Source organism: Amblyraja radiata, chromosome 14 (genome assembly GCF_010909765.2).
Source record: "Amblyraja radiata isolate CabotCenter1 chromosome 14, sAmbRad1.1.pri, whole genome shotgun sequence".
NCBI classification, from domain to species: domain Eukaryota; kingdom Metazoa; phylum Chordata; class Chondrichthyes; order Rajiformes; family Rajidae; genus Amblyraja; species Amblyraja radiata.
The window spans coordinates 30,276,390-30,302,211 of record NC_045969.1 but is presented as its reverse complement, the minus strand read 5'-3'; the positions used below and the strand labels follow the sequence as shown (position 1 = coordinate 30,302,211).

General features: G+C 43.7%; 1 protein-coding gene across 3 annotated transcripts; it reads right to left on the bottom strand.

Moving 5' to 3' along the window:
* On the bottom strand, positions 1 to 22,946 carry mtrf1 (mitochondrial translation release factor 1). Of its 3 annotated transcripts, none has more exons than XM_033032978.1 (10): positions 22,851 to 22,910; positions 20,789 to 21,161; positions 18,356 to 18,447; positions 18,172 to 18,253; positions 13,573 to 13,680; positions 11,591 to 11,763; positions 8,974 to 9,091; positions 5,599 to 5,735; positions 1,526 to 1,624; positions 1 to 311 (listed from the first exon to the last, which is right to left on the bottom strand). In XM_033032978.1, the coding sequence occupies exons 1-10, from the start codon at positions 22,884 to 22,886 to the stop codon at positions 186 to 188; spliced, it is 1,344 nt and encodes a 447-aa protein (XP_032888869.1). In that variant the 5' UTR covers positions 22,887 to 22,910; the 3' UTR covers positions 1 to 185. The 3 variants fall into 3 exon arrangements, with proteins under 3 accessions (XP_032888869.1, XP_032888870.1, XP_032888871.1); XM_033032979.1 differs by lacking the exon at positions 22,851 to 22,910 and adding an exon at positions 22,791 to 22,842; XM_033032980.1 differs by lacking the exon at positions 20,789 to 21,161 and having other exon boundaries at positions 22,851 to 22,946.
* Positions 22,947 to 25,822: the final 2,876 nt, after the last annotated feature.

Below are 25,822 nucleotides of genomic sequence, written 5' to 3'. Positions count from 1 at the left end.
TTTCAGGTTGTAAATCATTAACTTCATATAGCTGTAGAATTCATAGAACTTTTGCTCCGGATCATTTTGAAATACATATTTGTTTCCTCCAGTGGCCATTTGAACTTCAGTCAGAATACAATGGGCCATTAAATAATTTTCCATTGCGGGTTTGGTATGAATACAACTCCACCTGTTTGATTATTTCAGCTTTCATTCCCTCCTGTTCTTTTATTACTTGTTTCTATGAACTCTACAAGAGCTTCCTTTTCTGCTGACTCTAGAAGTTTATTAATCAGTTCATCCAGTTGTCTGCCATCACAAAGCACCTCCTAGAAAAATACAAAGGGATTAAGCCAAGGGACAAGATATGGGAAGTTTATATATGGAGCTAATTGGAAACTGAGTTATGGGGCTGTCCCACTGTACGAGCTAATTCAAGAGTTCTTCCGAGTTTGCCCTGATTCGAACTCTGAGAATTACGGTGATGGCCGCTCGTCGGTACTCAGGGCTCTCGTGGGCATTTTTCAACATGTTGAAAAATCTTCACGAGTCTTCATGAGCTTACCGCGTTTCCCGAGTACCTGCCGTTAGCGTTACGAGCCGCTAAGAGACGTCCTGAGCTCCGACGTACCTGCAACGTACATTCTACGTGCTTACCACGAGTTTGATTTTTTTTTAAACTCAGGAGAGCTCTTGTATTGGCTCGTACAGTGGGACAGCCCCATTAAGAATCCAATGCACTTTGTAATGGAGCAGCACAGCACATAAACATGCCCTTCATCCTCCAGAGATGTTGCCTGACCCATTGAGTCTCTCCAGCACCTTCTGTTCCACACATCTAGCATCGCAAGCTTGGTTAATTTTAGGATGTACTTCGTCAGGCCCTGGGGATTATTCTCCTTAATAGACTTTCAAACTATCAATACTTTCTCTCTGGCAATTTGTATGTGACCCAAGACATCACAACTTAAAGTTGTAAACCAGAACAGCTTTGCTACGCAGATTGACGCCTTATGATCATTACCTATAACAGTTGTTGGATCAGATTAATGAAGGCTTTCAAAAGAGAATTGTGTGCATTTCAAGGGAAATAATATACAAGGTTACATGGAAAGGGATTGAGTGCTTTATTCAATCACTGGGAAAGTAGGATTTATCCTGGAGTTTCTCATGTGATACCATAGCTCATTGACTTTCAGTTATAGGTATCACAATTATTGCCAAAGCAAAGAAGTCTGCAGCTGCTGGAAACACTAGGCAGGTCAGGCAGCCTCTGGAGAGAGAAATAGCAATGCAGATCAATGATCTTTTATCAAACAGTTCTGCTTTAAATCACACATATTTTAAGCTGCATAGAATGGGAAGCATTGGAGAAACGAGTATGTCCAAAAGGGTGATCAAAAGAATTTTACATTAAGTATTTTTAATGTTTAGTGTTTTTTATGTAACCACTGTATCAATGTCAAACTAAACTGCCAATTCACAACTTCCAATTAATCCCGAAAAATCCTTATATCCATTTTGTGTCACATATATATCTGACCTTAATGTCCCTCAAAACGTAGTTGATCCGGTGATCCGTAATCCTATCCTGTGTGAAGTTATAAGTGCGAATTCTTTCAGATTGAGCTCTTGTCCCAACCTATGATAAACAAAGTTTGAAGTTGATTTCTACATCAGTTGTTTTCTTTGTGTAAAACCCATTGTCCTGAATTCGTAATGTAACCAGGGAACAGTGAGACATATGCAGATTATTCACTATTTGAACTGACTGTTGGAGGTGAAGGGGGTTGTTTGGCAGAAGAGTGGTTGGTGGACATAGTTTTAAAGGTAAAATGGAGACAAAAAGTTGTTAGATAAGGAAGAGGAGTGAAATGTGAAGCCAGGGGAGAGCATATGGTGGAAGAGGAAGGGAGATAAAAGGCAAGTGGGAGACTCCGAGTAATAAGGAATGGGTGATGCGCGCAAGGTGGAGGGCAAAGGAAAAGGTTGACTATTGTGGGAGAAAGGTTAATGCACGAGGAAGGGAAGGGGAGAGTCGGTAAGGTTAATTGACATGGATAATTCAATGTTCATATTGTAGGGTTCATATCGAAGTGGTGTTCTTTCAGTTTGCATGTAGCCTCACTCTAGCAATATAGGAGGCCAAGGCAAAAAAGGTAGTATGGAAATGGGAAGGGCACATAAAATGACAACTGCCAGTTCCAGCAGGCTTTGATGGACAGAATGCAAATGTTTAGTGAAATGGTCACTTGGTCTATACTTGGTCTCACTGATGTAGAGAAGGCCACATTGGAAGCACTGAATGTAATAGACGAGGTTGGAAGAGAACCTCTGTCCAACTTGGAAGGGCTGTTGGGGTCCCTGAATGGAGATGAGAGAGGTAGAGGGACAGGTATTATTATCTCCTGTGGTTATAGGGAAATGTACCTGGGAAGCAGATGAGTTGGGTGATGAGCCAAGAGGTTATGGAGAGAGGACTGCAAAAAGCAGAAAGGGCTGGGGACAGGAAGATCTGATTGGTCTCCAATAGTTTGGAGGCAGGCAGAATCTAACACAGTAGTGATAACTGCAACTATTTCCTTCGCTCCATAGATGCTGCTGCACCCGCTGAGTTTCTCCAGCATTTTTGTGTACCACTGATTTTCAAGGTTTGGACCAGGACAGTAGAATAAAAGGATTATGATTCAAAAGATCAGGAAATGTAATGTGGATCCAGGGAACGCGGAATAGAGGACACTGGTGGGTTTAGTAGTCTATAGACTCTCTCACAGTGGCGAGACTTGGGTGGACATTCAAATAAGAAATAATGGGAACTTGTAACAAAACTAATGCAAAATCACAGAGGCTTGTCTCTTCAGAGCTACTATGACAAGTTTCAAGTTTCAGTTTTATTTGTCATATGTAGGTTAACACAGGGTCAATGGTACAATGAAATGTGTTTGTCAAGACAACTGGTCACCTCAGCAATAATATAACTTGGATAAAATAAGATAAAAATGACATTGTTAAGGTAAAAAAGACAATAATATGATAATCAACACAACCAAAAAAACACACGTGCTAACAAAAAGCTAGTGAGCAGATATATGATGTGAAATGTGTTTATGAGTTCAGAAGCCTGATGGTAAAAACTGTTCTTAAGTCTGGTGGTCCCATGCTCCTGTATCGTCTGCCTGACGGTAACAAGGAGAACAGTCTGCGTGCTGGGTGGCTGTAGTCCTTGATGATGCTGTGTGCCTTGACGAAGTGGATGCAAGTCATCATCAATTCTAAGTAAAGTGCCCTCCATATTGTTTGGGACAAAGACCCAATCATTTATTTATTTGCCTCTGTACTCCACAATTTGAGATTTGTAATAGAAAAAAACCTCATGTGGTTAAAGTGCACATTGTCAGATTTTAATAAAGGCCATTTTTATACATTTTGGTTTCACCATGTAGAAATTACAGCAGTGTTTATACATAGTCCCTCCATTTCAGGGCACCATAATGTTTGGGACACAGCAATGTCATGTAAATGAAAGTAGTCATGTTTAGTATTTTGTTGCATATCCTTTGCATGCAATGACTGCTTGAAGTCTGCGATTCATGGACATCACCAGTTGCTGGGTGTCTTCTCCGGTGATGCTCTGCCAGGCCTGTATTGCAGCCATCTTTAGCTTATGCTTGTTTTGGGGGCCAGTCCCCTTCAGTTTTCTTTTCAAGCATATAAAAGGCATGCTCAATTGGATTCAGATCGGGTGATTGACTTGGCCACTCAAGAATTTACCATTTTTTAGCTTTGAAAAACTCCTTTGTTGTTTTAGCAGTATGTTTGGGATCATTGTCTTGCTGCAGAATGAGCCACCAACCAATGAGTTTTGAGGCATTTGTTTGAACTTGAGCAGATAGGATGCGTCTATACACTTCAGAATTCATTATGCTACTACCATCAGCAGTTGTATCATCAATGAAGATAAGTAAGCCAGTACCTTCAGCAGCCATACATGCCCAGGCCATAACACCCCCACCACTGTGTTTCACAGATGAGGTGGTATGCTTTGGATCTTGGGCAGTTCCTTCTCTCCTCCGTACTTTGCTCTTGCCATCACTCTGATATAAGTTAATCTTCGTCTCATCTGTCCACAATACTTTTTTCCAGAACTGTTGCTATTTTAAGTATTTCTTGGCAAACTGTAACCTGGCCATCCGATTTTTGCGGCTAACCAGTGGTTTGCATTTTGCAGTGTAGCCTCTGTATTTCTGCTCATGAAGTCTTCTGCGGACAGTGGTCATTGACAAATCCACACCCGACTCGTGAAGCATGTTTCTGATCTGTCGGACAAGCGTTTGGGGATTTTTCTTTATTGTAGAGAGAATTCTTCTGTCATCAGCTATGGATGTCTTCCTTGACCTGCCAGTCCCTTTGCGATTAGTAAGCTCACCAGTGCTCTCTTTCTTCTTGATGATGTTCCAAACAGTTTGTTTTGGTAAGCTTAAGATTTGGCTGATGTCTTAAACAATTTTATTCTTGTTTCTCAGTCTCATAATGGCTCTTTGACTTTCATTGGCACAACTTTGGTCTTCATGTTGATAAACAGCAATAAAGGTTTCCAAAGGTGATGCAAAGACTGGAGGAAAGACTAGGTGCTGAGAGCTCTCTTATACCTGTATTAAGGAGGCAGTTAAACGCACCTGAGCAATTACAAAGACCTGTGAAGCCATGTGTCCCAAACATTATGGTGCCCTGAAATGTGGGGACTATGTATAAACACAGCTGTAATTTCTACATGGTGAAACCAAAATGTATAAAAATGGCCTTTATTAAAATCTGGCAATGTGCATCTTAACCACGTGATTAATAAATAATGGGTCTTTGTTCCAAACATTATAGTGGGCAGATAGGAAACAATTGTGTGGAGGATACATTCTGTAAAGGGATATAAATCAGTTTAAGGAGTGAGCAAAAAGATGGTATATGATTCAAGCTAGGAACATTTATAAAGTTGAAGTAAACAGTTCAGGTAGCGATGAAAATGAGCAGAGTATGAGAGAAGGTGTCAGAAACAAAGCAAAATTTGTAAAAAAGTGGAGATAAATTGACTTTATCGAAAAGCTATTATATAGGTGTGAATGCAAACTGAGTAAAGCTAGGAACTAAGTAAGCCAGGCTATTTGTGTTGTGGAACAATGGACAGACTGGAAAAAGTCTGGGGAGGGGAAAGGATGACCAGTCACATTTTAACCACCAATTAGTTTAGTTTACAGATACAGCATAGAAACAGGCCCTGTGGCCCATTCACATTAGTTCGATGTTATTCAACTTTCTCGTCCACTCCCTACACACTGGGGTCAATTTATAAAGGCCAGTTAACCTACAAACCTGCACGCCTTTGCATTGTATGAGGAAACCGGAGCACCCAGAGGAAATGCACATGGAGAACTTGCAAACTCCACACAGACGGCACCCGAGATCTGTGTTGAACCTGGTTCTTTGGCACTGAGAGACAGCAGCTGTGCCAAAGTGCTGCCCTTCTGACCAATTTTCCCATTTGTCCACCTGATTTTCGGAAGGGATAAACCTGGGTCACATTGAAAGTAGACGAGATTGAAATAGATTCTTATGAATTCTCACCTGCATTTTACGGGTATTCTGCATCTTTTCCTGTTTTTGTTCTGCAATCCTCTGGTACAATTTTGCTTTCAGTGTGCGCATGGCCAGCTTTTTATTTTCTAACTGTGATCGGTGCTGTTGACATTCTATGGTTATACCTAGAAAAGTTTGGATGCAACAAAATATTTTCAAATAAAAACTGAAAATGCTGGAAGCAATCAGCAGGTAAGGTGACATCCGTGGAGGAAGCTTGGTACTAATATTTTGACTAAATCCCTATTTCCAACTTTTCACAATAGGGGAAATATTTTCTCAATGTATTATAAATTTGTTTAATATCTTAAAAACACCAATCCTTTTCTATATTCATTCCTCACAGGTTGTCCTTTGAAGTCCAACTGTCCTTCCAGTAAATCTAAATGGCACTTGCTCCAGGTCAGTATATCTTTAAGTACTGTAGCGTGTCTGGAATTGGTTATAATATTCCAGATGTAATCTAGCCAGTGCTGCACACACCAGTGGCAAAATCTCTGCCATCTGCTCCATGCTGTAGTTGTAAATGCCAGCATTCCAAAAGCCTTTTGATTCCGGAACGACTCGCTCCAGAAAATTTTAAACAATTTAAATTTTTAATGAAACTCCCACCCCTTCCTCCAGTTTCTTTGGACATGAACTACTTTCAACTTTTCACCATTCAGAAAGCTGTACGTTATTTGCCATAAACTTCTCCAATGTATCTACCAGCACTCTTACAATGTGTCATTAGAAGATTTTAACATGTATTCGTCATATAGAAACTAGGTTAAAGAGAAAGGGGCAGAGATCAGTGATAGGGTGGAGATCATCTGTCTTCTCAGTCAACCCCTCAGAACCAAAGATAACTTGCGTCCAGTCCAGTGTGAGATGGTTGAAGAATCTTCTACGGGAGCTACAGAGTCTGCACAGACGGACACTCCTGCTGTTTTTTTAAGGCCTTGTGTATTCCATGCCATGATGCCTTCCTGGAAGCTCCATCACTGTCAATTAACCAAATACAAAACCCACAGAACTAGAGAGCAGCAAGTCATTCCAAAGAAAAAAGATTATTTGTCCACAACTTTCTATTTAAAGCTCTTTATTCCTTTTCCCTGCAGCTTAAAAAACCTTTTTAAAATTCATATCATTACCCAATCATGAGGAAAGATTATAGTGGATACTGCTTGACTTGCTGAGTGTTTCAAATATTTTGTTTTTATTTCAGCTTTCCAGCATTTTGCTTTGTGATCATTGTTCACAAATTTAAGGTCAAATTTTAATTGTTCAATGGTCATAAGGTCATGTGACAGGAGTAGAATTCAATCATGGCTGATCTATCTCTCCCCCCTCACCACATTCTCCTGCCTTCTCCCCATAACCTCTGACACCTGTACTAATCAAAAATCTATCTATCTCTGCCTTAAGAATATCCACTGACTTGGCCTCTACAGCCTTCTGTGGCAAAGAATCCCACAGATTCACCACAATGGTGCTGAACACAACAGTATGTGGCTGATGTGCAGTAATACATTTGCACTGCCCGATATCGAAAAACAAAAATAGGTCTAACATTAGGATCCCCTTGACGACTGAATTGGATAAAATGTGTTACAAATGTGCCCATCTCCAATCTTTCAGTGGGGCAGACTAAAACATTGGAGGCAATGGACCTGGTAAAAATCATTACATTTGTTTATTTCATAGATTATAAATATAAAGATTAAGAGTCAGTCAGATTCCATCTGCTTTGTTCACTGGCTCTCTCCACTGGCTTTCCTATTCAGTTCCAAGAGCACAGGAGAAAGGATACACGAGAATGCAAAGGTTGGAATATGGAGTGAAAAGAGGAAAGCAGCTGGATGAATTCAACAGATTAGGAGCATCTGCGGTGGGATGGAGAGTTGATGATACTGATCGCCACCCATCATCTTGACACTAGTCCTCTATTCACTGGAGTTTAGAAGAGCAAGAGGAGATCTCATTGGCATGGGAAAAAAATCCATTGCGTGGATGCAGGGAGCATGTTGCCTCTGGCTGGGGGACAGTCTCAGGATACAGTCAGGGCTTTTGAGACTGAGTTGAGGAGAAATGTCTTCACTCAGGAGGCTGGTGAACATGTGGAATTCTCCACTGCCGATGTCTAAGGAGGCCAATTTGCTGAACATATTTAAGAAGTAAATAGATTTCTAGATGCAAAATGCATTAAGAGTGTGTGAATCATATTGATAGATTATTCAACCTGGACCATATTAAATGGCAGAGCAGGCTCCTTTTCATGAGTTCAGTGATTTGCTAGGTGACCTATAAAAAGATCTCCCATGCCTTGGGTCATAGAGAAATAGTGGACCTCAATGTTATGGCACCTGGCCATAATGCCTTTGTATTAATCCCACCTATACCCATAGGACAAGAAAGACAGAGATAGTGGATTAAATATATCAAACAGAGAGAACGTCCCTGGTTTTCCTTTTATCTGACATGCACATTTTTTAATATGGCAGATGGTGACCACAATTAAATGTTTACACATATAGCTAATGTTTGCCTGGATCAGGAAGCCTAGCAGTAAAATAGTGAGCTGGATCCCTCTTTTAATATTCTTAGTGAGCTAGAGGGAAGAGTCCTCCAGACTATATGGCCTCACCTTCTAGCATATTCTGTATAACACCCCATCTCCAATCTTGCTGACAAACTGTATCCCCTCCAAACCAAATCCTAATCATTGTGGACTATTCTCAAGACCTGGGCTACAACCTTTGGATGCCGATTCTCATACCTTATCAGTATAGCAAATTGGCTGACTGACAAACTAATCAGGTGGCAATTAACGGGATAACTGTCTCTGTAAATATCAGTGTCAATTAGATTTTGACACAATTTAAATCTGTAGCAGAGATTTGACTGCAACTTCAGAATCTCATCCTGTTGGCTTGGAGATAAATCTTTACCTATGAGAATCCACAAACATACTACTAAAATGTAAGGTACACAAAATTGCTGGAGAAACTCAGCGGGTGCAGCAGCATCTATGGAGCGAAGGAAATAGGCGACGTTTCGGGCCGAAACCCTTCTTCAGACTGAAGGGGGGTGGGGGGGGGAGAAGGAAGGAAAAGGGGAGGAGGAGGAGCCCGAGGGCGGGCGGATGGGAGGGTGGGAGGAGACAGCAAGGACTAGCAAAATTGGGAGAATTCAATGTTAATGCCATCCGGACGCAAGGTCCCCAGCACTACTAAAATGTAACTTGCTTTCAATTTTTCCGAAGTAAAAGTCACCATTTTCAAAAGTAGAAGCTGCAAAGCTTTGGTGCGAATTCTGCTTTAGATGGGAAAACATTTCTGCAAGAAAAAAACAAGTTGTATGGGAAAACATGCATCCACTCACTTGTTGGAATATGGACAATTCTCACTGCACTGTCTGTCGTATTTACGTGCTGTCCCCCAGCTCCTTTGGCACGAAATGTATCAATCCTCAGATCATTGGCATCTACTTGAATATCTACCTAATACAGAGAGCAGATCATTAGCTATTTCAGGTTTCCAAGCACTAACGATTCAGTTTGCACAACAATTTTAGAAGACTAAATTTGGTTTAGTTTAGTTATGCAGCGCGGAAACAGGCCCTTTAGCTCACCGACCCCCACACATTAACACTATCCTACACACATGAGGGACAATTTCCACCAACACCAAGCCAATTAACCTACATACCTGTATGTCTTTGGAGTGTTTAGTTGAACAAGATTCAAGAGATTCAAGAACGTTTATTGTCATGTGTCCCTGATAGGACAATGAAATTCTTGCTTTGCTTCAGCACAAGAACACATCTGAGAGTTATGAAATATAGTGCTGGGGAAACACAAATTGGATATACAATCCACTAGTGGCATGAGTGGACATCACAATTGTGACTGGAGACAGCTCGTACCAATCATGTGGAACTACAGATCACTTGTCGTTGGTTTGGATTTCAGGATAACAAGTTCAAGTCCTTTTCAGGAAGTAAAATCAGGGCAGTACTTCCATAGTAAAAAGCAAAGTCCCAAAGAGTGTTGCAGGACAGAGAGATCCAGGATACATGTGCATAGTTCCCTGCGACACAGATAGACAGTGTGGTGAAGAAGATGTGTAGGAACAGCAGATGCTGGTTTAAACCGAAGATAAACACAAAAAACTGGTGTAACTCAGCGGGTCAGACAGCATCTCTGGGGAAAAAGGAATAGGTTACGTTTTGGGTTGAGACCAATCTTCAGATCCAGTCAGAAGAAGGGTCTTGATGGTCACCCAATGGTATGAACACTGAATTATCCACAGTCAAGAACACCAGTTCTACGTCCCACACTAGAGGCAATTTACAGAATCCAATTAACATACAATCCTACACGTCTTTGGAAAGTGGGAGGAAACTGGAGGACCTGGAGAAAACCTGTGCAGTCACAGGGAGAACATACAAACTCTGCACAATCTCTCTTCAACAAACAGCAATTACTCATTTTTAAAGTAACACTAGACTAAGTGGACCCGTGGGGTCCCTCTCACACAGGAGGCTTGGTCCCCCAACGCAATATTCCACCACTCACCCATAGTCCCCAACCGCACAAGCGCAGCTCATTTCCTCTTCCCTATACTCGCTCCTCTCCTCTTCACCCGCACTCTTCTTTCCCTCTCCTCCTCCCCTCCCCAAATCCTTCCCTCATCTCTCTCTCCCTCTCCTTTCCCCCTCCTCCATAATTCCTCTCCCCTCCCTACCCCCCATATCTCTCTATCCCCCATTCGCCCCTATTCCTCACCTCCCCATCCCTACCTCCCCCACTGCCCTCCTCTGCCTCTATTCCCCACTCCCTACACCCCCTCTACTTCCCCCTTCTCTACCTCTATTCCCCCTCCTTCCCCTCCCTCCTCACCTCCTCCCTCTTCTTTTCCCTCTCCTCCTACCGTCCCCCAGTCCCTCCTTCACCTCTCCTTTCCCCTACCCTCAGTCACTCCCTCCCACCCTCCATAACTCTACTCCCCTCCTCTCCCTCTATCCCCTCTCCACCTCCACTCTCCCTCCCCAGGATCTCGAGGTTGCCGCTCCTCTCCCTTCTTGCGTTCCCCGGAGGAGCATCAGCTGTCGGCGCGAATCCTCAGCTCGGCCTGGCCCAGAAGCACCAGCAGTAACGGCCGTGCCGGCGTGTGGTGGGGTGGTTAGGGGGGGGAGGGGGCGGAAGAGCTCGGAGAAAAGATGAGGGAGGAGCCATGTGGTATTATCACGGGGAGGGGGGCAGGAGCTAGCGAGGGGGACCAGAAGGGAAGGGGCTGTAGCTGCGTTGAGTTGCGAAAGCGGTGCGTTTGGGACTCACAGCGGGCGATGGACGCTCTCCACCGCCAGGATCAGACGCTCCGCTTGCCGTTCGGCGACATCTCCAACTCCAATCGGGGCCGCTTCTGGTCCCTCAAAAAATGGTGTCCGGTTGGAGACCTCCACTGTCCATCCTCAGCTCCAGTAAAGACACGATGGCACAGGAAGGGGTGGACCGTCCCGGAGAGTGACAGGAGTAATGACCAATTCGCGCGCCGCTGACTGGCAGGAGAGGAGATCGATCTCCACGCGATTTTTAAGCCTCGCTAATTTTTACAATATACTACCGATCGGAACGAAACTTGGTGCACTCGCAGCACAGGAGAACGGTGAGTGAGCTGATGTAAAATCATAGCGCTATCACGTACCGTTTTTGCGCAAATAGAAAAACTGTGCAAACCGGAAGAGCACAAGATCAGAGTTTTAGTTATGTACAGATTAGTGAAATCTTTAATAACCTAAGGTATTTGGGGACATGGGGAAAGATTGTGAATACAGAAAGATCACAGATCAGATACAGTTTTATTGAATGGTGGAACAAGCCTGATATTGTAAGAGGCCTCTTGCTGTATTCCTATGTATTTGGCCTCAGCCATCCCTCCCTTCCCCCCACCCCATCCAGGTCTTCATATATTAAACAAAGGAGTATGTCACCGCTCACCTCATCAATCTGTGGTAGAACAATAACAGCCATGGTTCCAGTGTGGATACGTTGCATCCGTGATGACAGGCCTACTTCAGGAATCCTCTGAACTCTGTGGGTTCCACCTTCCTGTCTTAAGAACCGATAAGCATTCTCCCCTGAAATATATGCTGAGGCGTGGTGCAATCCTCCTAAAAGAAAAACAGTAAAAAGCATATACAGGTTGAACCGATTAACCATCATCTGCAGTCATCGGCAATAACGGACACTAGCACTTTGTGTCGCTTCACTTTAAAATTAGGCGTGGTTACCGTGGGCCTTCCTCCACTCTCACCTGTTGGTGCTTCCAAGGTGGTGTTTGTCAGCCAATCTGGGGGTGGAGGAGGAGGGGGGTTGGGGGAAGAGGCCGACTGGACAGAGTATCGGGAGAGGCAGGTGGCGGTGGTCGAGCGCGGAGCGGATAAAGCTACTGCCGTCCACCTTGCGAGTCGGGAGTGATGGGTAGATACAGAAGCCGGAGCTCTAAATGGCAGGGGAGACAGTGGGAGCTGGGACTCCTGCTCTCTCCCCCTCCTGCTCTCTCCCCCTCCTGCTCTCTCCCCCTCCTTCTCTCCCCCCCTCCTCCTCTCCCCCAAACAATAATTTCATGCATTATTTCTCGAGTTATTAATCAAAATGTTCACAAATCTGAAATAATTTAGAAAATAAAACTGCTGGCTTTGGCTGATGACGTGATGACGTCACAATGGCTGCACGCTGTGTTCACGCGCTGCGAGTGACGTCGCCCGGCCGCGCCGCTCGCAAGCCCAGCCCTGGTGTTCACAAATCTGAAAGAACTTTGAAAAAAACCTCGCTGTCTTCTTGCTCGCGCTGCGAGTGACGTCACCGCCCCCGACCACTCCCCCCGTTCTCGGGCCCTGCCTGGAGCCGGCAGCGAGGGAGTATTGCGTTCGGGAACCAGCCCTCCCCACTGATGATGCGCCCCCCCCACCCCTCAAACTCTACCCCCTCCCTCTCTGCCCCCTCACACTCCCTCTCGCCCCCCCACCCTCTGTGTCCCTCTCTGTGCCTCTGTGTCCCTCTCTCTCTACCCCACTCCCTCTCTAGCTGCGCCTGCGAGTTTGGGGCTATGTGTGAGAGTTGTGTTGGGGGACCAGGCCTCCCGTGTGACAGGGACCCAATCGGTCCCACTTAGTCTAGTGATTTATTAATTCCATAAAGAGAATTTATGTTACCCGATCACCTGTATTACACACATGGTTAAAAGAAGGTCTATACCAAGGAATTCAATATCCATGGTGTAAAATCCTGAGGCAAGACTGGGAAGTAGGTAAAAGAGAATGCATCAATGCAATATTAATGAAGTAGTCCACGACTACAGTAGTGAGAGAGTATATGCTCCCTCAAAAGACTAAGGAAGTTCAGCACGAATCCAACGACTCTTATCAACGTCTACAGCCTTGCAGTTTAGTCAGGCCACAACTCTGCCCAAGACCAGAAGAAACTGAGTCATAGATTTTGCTGAGACCATCAAATGGTGCATGTGATGAGAAAATGCCAATATCAATCTGAGAAGGAGTATGAATTTGGCGAGGTTGGCGGAGCACATGGCCAAGGTATTAACCGAAGACGTCTTTGCGAGGGATGAACTCCAGACCTCCAAAAAGACAGCAGGAGAGTGAGGGACAGATAGATATATGAGAGAGAGAGAGAGAGAGAGAGAGAGAGTTGATAGGTTGTGAGATGCCATTTGAGAAGAGCTGAATCGACATTTATTATCGACTGGAAATGTTTCCATTGATGCTGGTGTTTTGAGGCCAGGTTGATGGAGGTACAAAATCAGTCATCACTAGTGTGCTCAGTATATTATTTTATTTATATTTACTTTTAGGTTTGTTATCTAACTAAATTATCTCAATATCTAGCTTCCACCCCGCAGGAATCACTGTCAACTTCACTCATGCCTACCATTTTATTATAATCAAAGGAAATCAGTTTACCATAGTCAGCAGGCGTGTAGTTAAGTACTTCAAATTTCCAGTTCTTGTACTCTGCATAATTCTTGTACATATCATAAATCTCCCTTGTAAACTGCTGGCATATATCACCTGAGAAGAACAAGAAAATTCAATGAAGCAATGCCTGAGAACACCACTGTTGTTCTTCCTGATTTTGTCATCTTTTTGATTCCATCTATCTATATATTACTAAAACTCTCATCTTGTTTGTTTGTTTGTATGCGTGCGGGTGAGATCCCAAAACCCCACCAAAACGGTACACGATAGTGCTACAATTTTTGGCCCACCTTACTCACTGTCCTGCGATGTAAATGAAGCCAGTTTCGTTCCGATTGATGGTATATTTTACAAGTTATTGACATTTTAAACTTTACAAAAATCATTTTTTAAACCACTTTTCCACTTGCCCTGCCCATCAGCCGCGTTCGACGTCACAATTATGTCACAATGGGATCCCAAATCTCATTTACATAAAAAACCACGATTTAAAAAAACAAACTGTTTTAATCAAATTTGTCCGCTTTAGCTAACAGCTAACATTGTGTTTAGATTATTTTAAAGAAAAAACACAATTTTCATTGAGAATTTCACTTAAAAAACCCCAAGATTTTCATTGTGGGAGGGGGGGGGGGGGGGGTCGGGGGGAGTTGAGGAGTGGAAGAGCAGGGGGATAGAGGGAGAGGAGGGGGATAGGGAGGGGAGAGGTTGGGGAAAGTGGAGGAGGTGAGGAGGGAGTGTGGGGAAGGAGGGGGGATATAGGGAGAGGAGTGGGGGATAGAGGGAGAGGAGGGCAGTGAGGAGAGTGGGGGGGGGGGTAGGGGAAAGGTGAGGAGTGGGGGAGCAGGGGGATAGAGGGAGAGGAGGATGGGAGAGGGGTTATGGAGGGAGGGAGTGAGTGAGTGACTGAGGGTAGAGGAAAAGGGAGGGAGAGGTGAGGGAGGGAGTGGGGGAGGGGAGAAGGAGAGGGGAAAGAAGAGGAGGGGAGGGGTGAGGGAAGGAAGCAGAGCAGGGTGGGGAGAGGGAGGATAATGGAGGAGGGGAATAGGGGACTGAAGAGGGAGAGTGAGATGTGTTCACATGTTATTGCCTTTTTAAACTTTAAAAACATCAAAGCGTCTCTGAAGTTAGCGGCTATGAGTGAATGGTGGAATATTGCTTTGGTGGAACGGGGCCCAAGGGGTCCCACTTGGTCTAATGGATTTACACAAGCTTCAAGCTTGTGAAATGCCTCAAGCATTTACACAAAGAGGAGTGATCAAAACAGTTTGTTTACTGCTCAGGTGGAGGTTATCACTGCCAAGCCTGCTCCACTCACCCAAGAAATCCACGTGCACACACACACAAATGGGCAGAAATCAGATTAGAAAGTTTTTGACTTTCCTCTCAGTAACCCTGGACCTGAGTTAACCCTGATAACTGTGCACTAGAGCTGCTGTCATGAGTGAAAGACATAGCAAGAGGCAAGTTACAAGACCACCGATCCATAGACTTTACCATTAACCCGACAATAACCATACACACAGCCCAAGGTAATTTTAGTTTTAATTTTTTTAATACAATGCGGAAACAGGCCCTTCGGCCCACCGAGTCTGCACCGACCAGCGATCCCCGCATACCTACACTATCCTACACGCACTTGGACTATTTACACTTATACCAAGCCAATTAACCTACAAACCTGTACGTCTTTGAGTGTGGGAGGACACCGGAGATCCCAGAGAAAGCCCACGCAGGTCACAGGGAGAACGTACAAACAAGCACCCGTAGTCAGGATCAAACCCGGGTCTCTGGCCCTGTAAGGACTTTAGGAAATGGGTATTTCCCTCTTCCATTATAGATGAGGCTCTCAGTAGGGTTTCCTCGTAACCCGCAGATCCGCTCTTGCTCCCCCTCCCCCCATTCGTAACAAGGACAGAGTCCCCCTTGTCCTCACCTTCCACCCCATCAGCCATCGCATTCAGCATATAATCCTCCAACATTTTCGCCACCTCCAACGGGATCCCACCACTGGCCACATCTTCCCATCTCCACCCCTTTCTGCTTTCCGCAGAGACCGTTCCCTCCACAACTCCCTGGTTAACTCGTCCCTTCCCACCCAAACCACCCCCTCCCCAGGTACTTTCCCCTGCAACCGCAGGAGATGCAACACCTGTCCCTTTACCTCCCCCCTCGACTCCATCCGAGGACCCAAACAGTCTTTCCAGGTGAGGCAGAGGTTCACTTGCACCTTCTCCAATTTCATCTACTGTACTCACTGTTCCAGGTGTCAACTTCTTTACATCGGTGAGACCAAGCACAGGCTTGCCGATCATTTCACTGAACACCTCCGCTCAGTCCGTCTGAACCTACCTGATCTCCCGGTTGCTTAGCATTTCAACTCCCCCTCCCATTCCCAATCTGACCTTTCTGTACTGGGCCTCCTCCATTGTCAGAGTGAGGCCCAACGCAAATTGGAGGAACAGCACCTCATATTTTGCTTTGGTAATTTACACCCCAGCGGTATGAACTTTGACTTCTCTAACTTTAAATAGCCCTTGCTTTCCCTCTCTATTCCCTAACCATTCCCAGTTCTCCCACCAGTCTTACTGTCTCCGACTATATTCTATCTTTGTCCAATCCACTCCCCTGATATCAGTCTGAAGAAGGGTCTCGACCCAAAACGTCACCCATTCCTTCTCTCCAGATGCTGCCTGCCTCACTGTGTTACTCCATCATTTTGTGTCTAGAGGGAAGATACTTGCATTGACAGAAGATTGGCTGAATGGCAGATGGCAAAAGGTGGGAATATAGGGGGCTTTCTCTGGTTGGCTGCCAGTGACTAGTGTAAGGGTCAATGTGGGACCACTTCTTTTCACGTTGTATATTAATGATTTTTATGATTGAATTGATGGTTTTGTGACCAAGTTTGCAGATGATACACAGACAAGTGGAGGGGCAGGTAGTGTAGAAGAAGCAAGGAGTCTGCAGAAAGACTTGAACAGGTTGGGAGAGTGGGCAAAGTGGCAGATAGAATACAGCATAGCAAAATGTGTGGTCATGCACTTTGGTAGTAGGAATAAAGGCATAGTCTATTTTCTAAATGGGGAGAGGATTCAGAAATCGGAGGTGCAAAGAGACTTGAGAGTACCAAAAGGATTCTCAGAAGGTTCATGTGCAGGTTGAATCAGTAGTAAGGAAGGTAAATGCAATGTTAGTATTCATTTTGAGACGACTAGAGTATAAAAGCAGGGATGTAATGTTGAGGCATAATAAGGTACTGGTCACACCGCATTTGGAGTATTGTGAGCAGTTTTGGGCCCCATATCCGAGGAGGGGTGTGCTGGGGTTGCAGAGGGTCCAAAGGAGGTTTACAAGAATTATTCCAGGGATGATTGGGTTAATATATGATGAGCGATTGATAGGTCTGAACCTGCACTTGCTGTAGTTTAGAAGGATAGGGAGTGGTGACCTCATTGAAACTTACCAAATAATGAAATTTGGGGTCTATCCTGCCTTTCGTATACAAGGCCATCGAGGAGACAGTAAGCATCAGTCAGCAGGGTGAACTCTGGACAATTTCTTTTGACATCACCAGCTGTATCCCAACCATCTCCCTCCATGATGAATGCTGCCAATCATGAGATTCAGCTCCTGACCCGATAAAAGTGTCTCAAGCAACAATATATTGAGGTACTAAACAAATAATTTGCACCAGTTTTCACCAAGAAGGAGGACATGGAGGACAGCGAGATCAGTGTGGAGAAAACTAATATGCAAGGGCAGTGTGAGATTAAGGAGGTGTTGAAGAGCATTAAATGGATAAATCCACAGGACCTTATGGGATCTATCCCAGGTTATTGAGAAGGTCAAAAGAGCCTGAGGGAGCTTTGACAAATAATTTTGCATCTACTCTAGCCACAGGTGAGATCCCAGAGGACTGCAGAGTAGCTAATGTTGTCCTTTATGTATAAAGTGAGGAACCAGGGAATTATAGGCTGGTGAGCCACACGCCAATGGTTGGGAAGCGACAGCAGAGGATTCATCGAGTTTCCACGAGTAGTAGCTCTACTCAATAACCAAAAAATCTGTAGCCTCCTTGTTCTCTGGTATTTTATTTAATTCACATGTTTAATCAATAATGTTTTATTATTAATGTTTTATGTATTATTCTTAACTGTCACTGTATGCCATGTTGTCACTTGCGGGCGGAGCACCAAGGCAAATTCCTTGTATGTGAATACTTGGCCAATAAACTTATTCATTCATTCATTCATTCATCGGGATGGGACTTACTCCCATTTGGAAGAGAATGGGTTAATTAGGGACACTCAACATGGCTTTGTACGCTGCAGGTTGTGTTTTACTAACTTGTTTGAGTTTTTTTTAAAAGAGGTGGTTGAGGTGGATATGATAGTGGCGTTTACGAGATTTTTGGATAAACGTATGGATATGCAGGGAATGGAGCGGTATGGACTGTGTGCAAGAGATAAGATTTGGTCTTGGCATGATGTTCAGCACAGACATTGTAGGCTGAAAACTGCTGTACTGTTTTATGTTCTGTGTTCTAATATATAATGGTGATTGTCTTGTGTAAATTCTCACCTCCTGTAGTTCTTCCGGCTGTCACCTCAAGAATCACGTTACTTTTGTCATGTTCATCTCTTTGTACCAGTGTGTGAAGAAGCTGAAGATGTAGAGAGTGAAGCATGAAAAGTATAAATGCTAACACACCATAAGCTAACTGTACCATTTATGAAGACCTTTCAAGCTACGTTTTTGAACTCACCTTCCCCTGCAACACTTCAATGTTTTTATGGAGCTGCTGACGTTCTTCAAACACCAACTGTATTAGTTCCTGGTCAGCTCTGCCTTTCACACCTAAAAAGGAAATGTTTATGAAACTAAAACAAACAATTGTTAAAAACTAAAACTAGATTTGTTTTCATTGTCTAAACTAGCAATTTCTCTGGTAGACAGCTAAACTACATATCTGGGACATCAGCATGAAGGGGTTTCATGGTACCCTGAAAATGGCAACACAAGTAGATAGAGTGGTTAAGAAGGTATGCTTGCTTTCATTAGTCAGGGTAATAACTACAGTGCCCGCAATAATGTTTGGGAGAAATGATGGCCATCCATAATGTTTGGTTATCATTTATTTATTTATTTGCCTCAGTATTCCACAATTAAAAGAAAAAAAATCACATGTGGTTAAAGTGCACATTGTCAGATTTTATTAAAGGGTGTTTTTATACATTTTGGTTTCACCATGTAGAAATTACAGCTGTGTTTATACATAGTCCCCCCATTTCAGGACACCATAATGTTTGGGACACATGGCTTCACAGGTCTTTCTAATTGCCTCCTTAATGCAGGTATAAGAGACCTCTCAGCACTTAGTCTTTCCTCCAGTCCTTCCATCACCTTTGGAAACTTTATTGCTGTTTATCAACATGAGGACCAAAGTTGTGCCAATGAAAGTCAGAGAAGCCATTATGATACTAAGAAACAAGAATAAAACTGTTTGAGACATCAGCCAAACCTTAGGTTTACCAAAATCAATTGTTTGGAACATCATTAAGAAGAAAGAGCGCACTGGTGAGCTTACTAATTGCAAAGGGACTGGCAGGCCAAGGAAGACCTCCACAATGACAGAAGAATTCTCTCTATAATATAGAAAAATCCCCAAACACCTGTCTGACAGATCAGAAACACTCTTCAGGAGTCAGGTATGGATTTGTCAATGACCTCTGTCTGCAGAAGACTTCATGAACAGATATACAGAGGCTACACTGCAAGATGCAAACCACTGGTTAGCCGCAAAAATAGGATGGCCAGGTTACAGTTTGACAAGAAGTACTCAAAAAAGCAACCACAGTTCTGGAAAAAAAGGTCTTGTGGACAGATGAGACGAAGATTAACTTGTATCAGAGTGATGGCAAAAGCAATGGAGGAGAAAAAGAACTGCCCAAGATCCAAAGCATACCATCTCATCTGAGAAATATGGTGGTGGGGGTGTCATGGCCTGGGCATGTATGGCTGCTGAAGGTATTAGCTCACTTACCTTCATTGATGATACAACTGCTGATGGTAGCAGCATAATGAATTCTGAAGTGTATAGACACATCCTATCTGCTCAAGTTCAACCAAATGCCTCAAAACTCATTGGCCGGTGGTTCATTCTACAGCAAGGCAATAATAATAATATCTTTTATTGTCATTGCACGTCAGTGCAACGAGATTTAGTATGCAGCTCCAACCGATGAAAAAGAAAAGTAAAATAAATAATGATCCCAAACATACTGCTAAAGCTACAAAGGAGTATTTCAAAGCTAAAAAATGGTCAATTCTTGAGTGGCCAAGTCAATCACCTGATCTGAACCCAATTGGACATGCCTTTTATACGCTGAAGAGAAAAATGAAGAGGACTAGCCACCAAAACAAGATAAGCTAAAGATGGCTGCACTACATGCCTGGCAGAGCATCACCAAAGACACCCAGCAACTGGTGATGTCCATGAATCACAGACTTCAAGCAGTCATTGCATGCAAAGGAAATGCAACAAAATATTAAACATTACATTCATTTACATGACATTGCTGTGTCCCAAACATTATGGTTCCCTGAAATGGAGGGACCATGTATAAACACTGCTGTAATCTCTACATGGTGAAACCAAAATGTATAAAAATGACCTTTATTAAAATCTGACTTTTTTTCTATTACAAATCTCAAATTGTGGAGTACAAAGGCAAATAAATAAATGATGGGTCTTTGTCCCAAACATTATGGAGGGCATTGTGTAAGGGTCAGGAAGTCATGATGCAGCTTTAACGGACATTTGTTAAGTCACATTTGGACTATTGCCTGCCATTCTGGTCAGCCAATGTCAATGACTTTGGAGAGGGTATAAAAGATGTTTACTAGAATGCTGCCCGGATTAGGGGGTAACAGCTATAAGGAGCGGTTGGTGAGTACCTGGAACGCTGCCAGGGGTAGTGATGAAGGCAAACATGATAGTGGCATTCATGAAGCTTTTAGAAATGCAGGGAATGGAGAGATATTGTTCATGTGCAGGAAGATGAGATTAGTTTATCATAGTCATTTTTGGCTCAAACACTACAGGCTGCAGGGCCTATACCCATGCTATTTTTTCCATATTCTAAGGAGAAAAAACATGCAATTTTAATGTCAAATATAAAAATGAAACTTTGTTTACTTTTATACATCGATTCCAACTCCAGTAAATCTTTTTCTGATGACTGCATCTCCTCCAACAGAGGTATAAGTGGAGCCAACTGGATGTAATTCACTCCAATGTTAATTTGTTTGTATTCTTCTTTCAAGGTCTCAATGTATTTCCTCACAGCTTCCAGCTGTAGTAGCTCGTTCAAATAATGACAATGCCTTGCCAACTGTAGTTTATTTGGTCCATTATTATTGTAATGGTTCAACAAAAGTCTGGATGTTTGCCTGTCTGTGGTCATGACTGGCTTCATCTTCTGAAATTCTCTGTAGGTCCTGAAGTGACTTGGCCTCCAAATCAAGTTGCCAATGACCCAACAAACGGACTGTTTAAACATCTGAGCAGTCTTTCACATTCATAATAAATAAGAACGTTATATAGTGTAAGAGTTACAAGAGTGAACACATTAGGTAAAACACATTGTTTTAATCCAAAATATTTGCAATGCTAGAGGGTGTACAGATCTTTATAATGGCTGCAAGAAGCAAAACATGCGAATCTACTCACCTAACACCAAAGGATTGTGGAAGAATTAACTGAATTATACAACATGAAGATGGGATTGGGAATTATCTGAATTATACAACATAAATCGGGAGAAACATGGTTTCCTTTCACGGGAGTTTTAGTAAACAGAGCACATAACACATAAAACATATTTATGAGGACATTGCCAGGACCTGTTTGTGCTGAACATGATGCCAAGTTAAACTAATCTCCTCAGCTGCATGTGGTCCACATCACTTTATTCCCTGCATATTTAAAGTGTCCAAATGTCTCTTAAATGCCACCCTCATGCCGGCCTCCACTATCACCACTAATAGCCATTCCAGGCCTGTGTAAAATAACTTGGCCTGCTCATCTCTTTTAAATTTTTGTCCAATGACCTTAAATCTATGTCTTCTAGTCTTTCACATTTCCATCCTGGGAAAAATGTTCTGATTGTCTACCCTATCTATGCCTATCATAATTTTATATACTTCTATCAGGTCTCCCCTCACCCTCCAACACTCCAGCAAAAACAATACATGCACCTCCTCTAACTCATGCACCTAATCTACTGCAACCCGTTGTTCCTGATATGCGCTCCTGTACATTGGCAAGACCAAGTGTAGACTCAGCGACTGTTTCGCTGAATACATGCTCGGTCCGCCAAGGCCTATTGGATTTCCCAGGTGCTAACCATTTCAACTTCTTCCCATACTGAGCTTATTGTCCTGGGTCTCCTCCATTGCCAGAGTGAGGCCACACACAAACTGGAGGAACAGCACCTCATATTTCACTTGGGTTGCTTACAACCCAAGGATGTATGGGCGAATGGATGATTGAGTGTGGGTATGTAAGTGGGTGAATGTTTATTGTGAGTGAGGGTGAGTGTGTGTGGGTTGTATGTTTTTTAGGTCAATGGAGATTGACAGATTATTGATTTGTGAGGGTGTCAAGGGTTATTGGAGAAGGCAGAAGGATGGGGTTGAGAGGGATAGATGAATGAGCTATGATTAAATGGTGGAGTAAACTTGATTGGCCGAATGGCCTACTTCTGCACCTGGAATTTATGAACTTATGCTGCCTGACCCGCCCAGTTACTCCAGCATTTTATGTCTTTCTTTGTATAAACCAACATCTGCAGTTCTCCATTCTTACACCATTCACAATTCCCTGACTGATGAAAGCCAACATGCCAAAATTCTTCTTCACCTGCTACCCGTCAGGTCACTATTAGGAAACTAAATTGAACTACAAGAACTGCAGATACTGGTTTACAAAAAAACCCATTTGAAGCCCGAAGAAGGGTCTCGCCCCGAAACGTCACCCATTCCTTCTCTCCAGAGATGCTGCCTGTCCCGCTGAGTTACTCCAGCGTTTTGTGTCTATCATTGGAGTCCGCGGGGGGGGGGGAGGGGCAACGTTTCAGGTCAGGACCATTCTTCGGACTGGTGCATCGTGCTACAAAGGCAAACCTCACTCAATTTACCTGCTGAACCGCTACTAATACACATTGCACCTCATTTTACAGCATTGACCAGAAACTCACCTCGGCTTGATGCACTGCGCATGCTCCGGCGCTCATGCTCTCTGGGAAGGTTCCCGTGTTCACCCCCAAACTCCCAGCAGCCCCCGCGCTGCGCGGCGTTGCCAGGGCGACGGGGCCGGGACACAGCGCGCCGGGTGCGACTCTGCATCACCCTGCTCACCAAAGATCTTATAGCGGCTCTAAGATCTTTGCTGCTCACACTTCACCGGCCGGTGGGTGGAGGGGTGACTGAGAGATTGTGTGTGTGGGTGAGTGATTGTGTGTGTGGGTGAGTGATTGTGTGTGTGGGTGGGTGTTCAGCGGCGGCAGATCGTGGGGAACGGCAGGTCACCGACTAAAACTGCCGCTGGTCGCTCAGGCCACCTGTGGCCTGTCCCGGGGAGCCCGGCGGGAGGATGAAGCACAAGCCCAATGCCGCCGTCCTCCTGTGCAGAGGAAGCTCTGCAGAGCGTCGGCCCACTGGCTGTTGGCTTCGAACCAGGAAAAAGAGGGTGAAAGAGCCAGACCTTTCACTCAGTTCTGTGGTTTCATTAGGCAGCTAATGAGACCGGTGCATAGGGAGGTTGCACGGCAGTCGGGTCACGACCCATGACCCGTACTGTTGCTACGCTACGCCAAGTGGAGTACACGCGATGAAGTGCAGGTCAGCACTGACCATTGTTTCCAGCGTAGCGGGCCCGTTAAAACCCGCCGAAATGGTCAATTTATGCGATGTAAATAATTATGGAATTCGGGATAAGTGGAGTGATTGTGGGAGATTTCAATTTTCCACACATAGACTGGGAAACACATTCTGTAAATGGGCTGGATGGGTTGGAGTTTGTAAAATGTGTGCAGGATAGTTTTTTGCAACAATACATAGAAGTACCTACTAGAGAAGGGGCGGTACTGGACCTCCTGTTAGGAAATGAGATGGGTCAGGTGGCAGAGGTATGCGTTGGGGAACAGTTCGGGTCCAGTGATCACAATACCATTAGTTTCAATATAATTATGGAGAGGGACAAAACTGGACCTAGGGTTGAGATTTTTGATTGGAGAAAGGCTAACTTTGAGGAGATGCGAAAGGATTTAAAAGGAGTAAATTGGGACAGTTTGTTTTATGGGAAAGATGTGGAAGAGAAATGGAGTACATTCAAAGGTGAAATTTTAAGAGTACAGAATCTTTATGTCCCTGTTCGGTTGAAAGGAAATCGTAAAAATTGTAAAGAGCCATGGTTTTCAAGGGAAATTGGACACTTGGTTCGGAAAAAGAGGGATATCTACAATAGTTATAGGCAGCATGGAGTAAATGAGGTGCTTGAGGAGTATAAAGAATGTAAAAAGAATCTTAAGAAAGAAATTAGAAAAGCTAAAAGAAGATATGAGGTTGCTTTGGCAAGTAAGGTAAAAGTAAATCCGAAGGGTTTCTACCGCTATATTAATAGCAAAAGGATAACTAGGGATAAAATTGGTCCATTAGAGAGTCAGAGTGGCCAACTATCTGCAGAGCCAAAAGAGATGGGGGAGATATTGAACAGTTTCTTTTCTTCGGTATTCACCAAGGAAAAGGATATTGAATTATGTGAGGTAAGGGAAACAAGTAGAGTAGCTATGGAAACTATGAGGATCAAAGAAGAGGAAGTACTGACACTTTTGAGAAATATAAAAGTGGATAAGTCTCCAGGTCCGGACAGGATATTCCCTAGGACATTGAGGGAAGTTAGTGTAGAAATAGCAGGGGCTATGGCAGAAATATTTCAAATGTCATTAGAAACGGGAATAGTGCCGGAGGATTGGCGTACTGCGCATGTTGTTCCATTGTTTAAAAAGGGGTCTAAGAGTAAACCTAGCAATTATAGACCTATTAGTTTGACGTCAGTGGTGGGCAAATTAATGGAAAGAATACTTAGAGATAATATATATAAGCATCTGGATAAACAGGGTCTGATTAGGAACAGTCAACATGGATTTGTGCCTGGAAGGTCATGTTTAACTAATCTTCTTGAATTTTTTGAAGATGTTACTCGGGAAATTGATGAGGGTAAAGCAGTGGATGTTGTGTATATGGACTTCAGTAAGGCCTTTGACAAGGTTCCTCATGGAAGGTTGGTTAAGAAGGTTCAATGGTTGGGTATTAATGGTGGAGTAGCAAGATGGATTCAACAGTGGCTGAATGGGAGATGCCAGAGAGTAATGGTGGATGGTTGTTTGTCAGGTTGGAGGCCAGTGACGAGTGGGGTGCCACAGGGATCTGTGTTGGGTCCACTGTTGTTTGTCATGTACATCAATGATCTGGACGATGGTGTGGTAAATTGGATTAGTAAGTATGCAGATGATACTAAGATAGGTGGGGTTGCGGGTAATGAAGAAGAGTTTCAAAGTCTACAGAGAGATTTATGCCAGTTGGAAGAGTGGGCTGAAAGATGGCAGATGGAGTTTAATGCTGATAAGTGTGAGGTGCTACATCTTGGCAGGACAAATCAAAATAGGACGTACATGGTAAATGGTAGGGAATTGAAGAATGTAGGTGAACAGAGGGATCTGGGAATAACTGTGCACAGTTCCATGAAAGTGGAATCTCATGTAGATAGGGTGGTAAAGAAAGCTTTTGGTGTGCTGGCCTTTATAAATCAGAGCATTGAGTATAGAAGTTGGGATGTAATGTTAAAATTGTACAAGGCATTGGTGAGGCCAATTCTGGAGTATGGTGTACAATTTTGGTCGCCTAATTATAGGAAGGATGTCAACAAAATAGAGAGAGTACAGAGGAGATTTACTAGAATGTTGCCTGGGTTTCAGCAACTAAGTTACAGAGAAAGGTTGAACAAGTTAGGGCTTTATTCTTTGGAGCGCAGAAGGTTAAGGGGGGACTTGATAGAGGTTTTTAAAATGATGAGAGGGATAGACAGAGTTGACGTGGAAAAGCTTTTCCCACTGAGAGTAGGGAAGATTCAAACAAGGGGACATGACTTGAGAATTAAGGGACTGAAGTT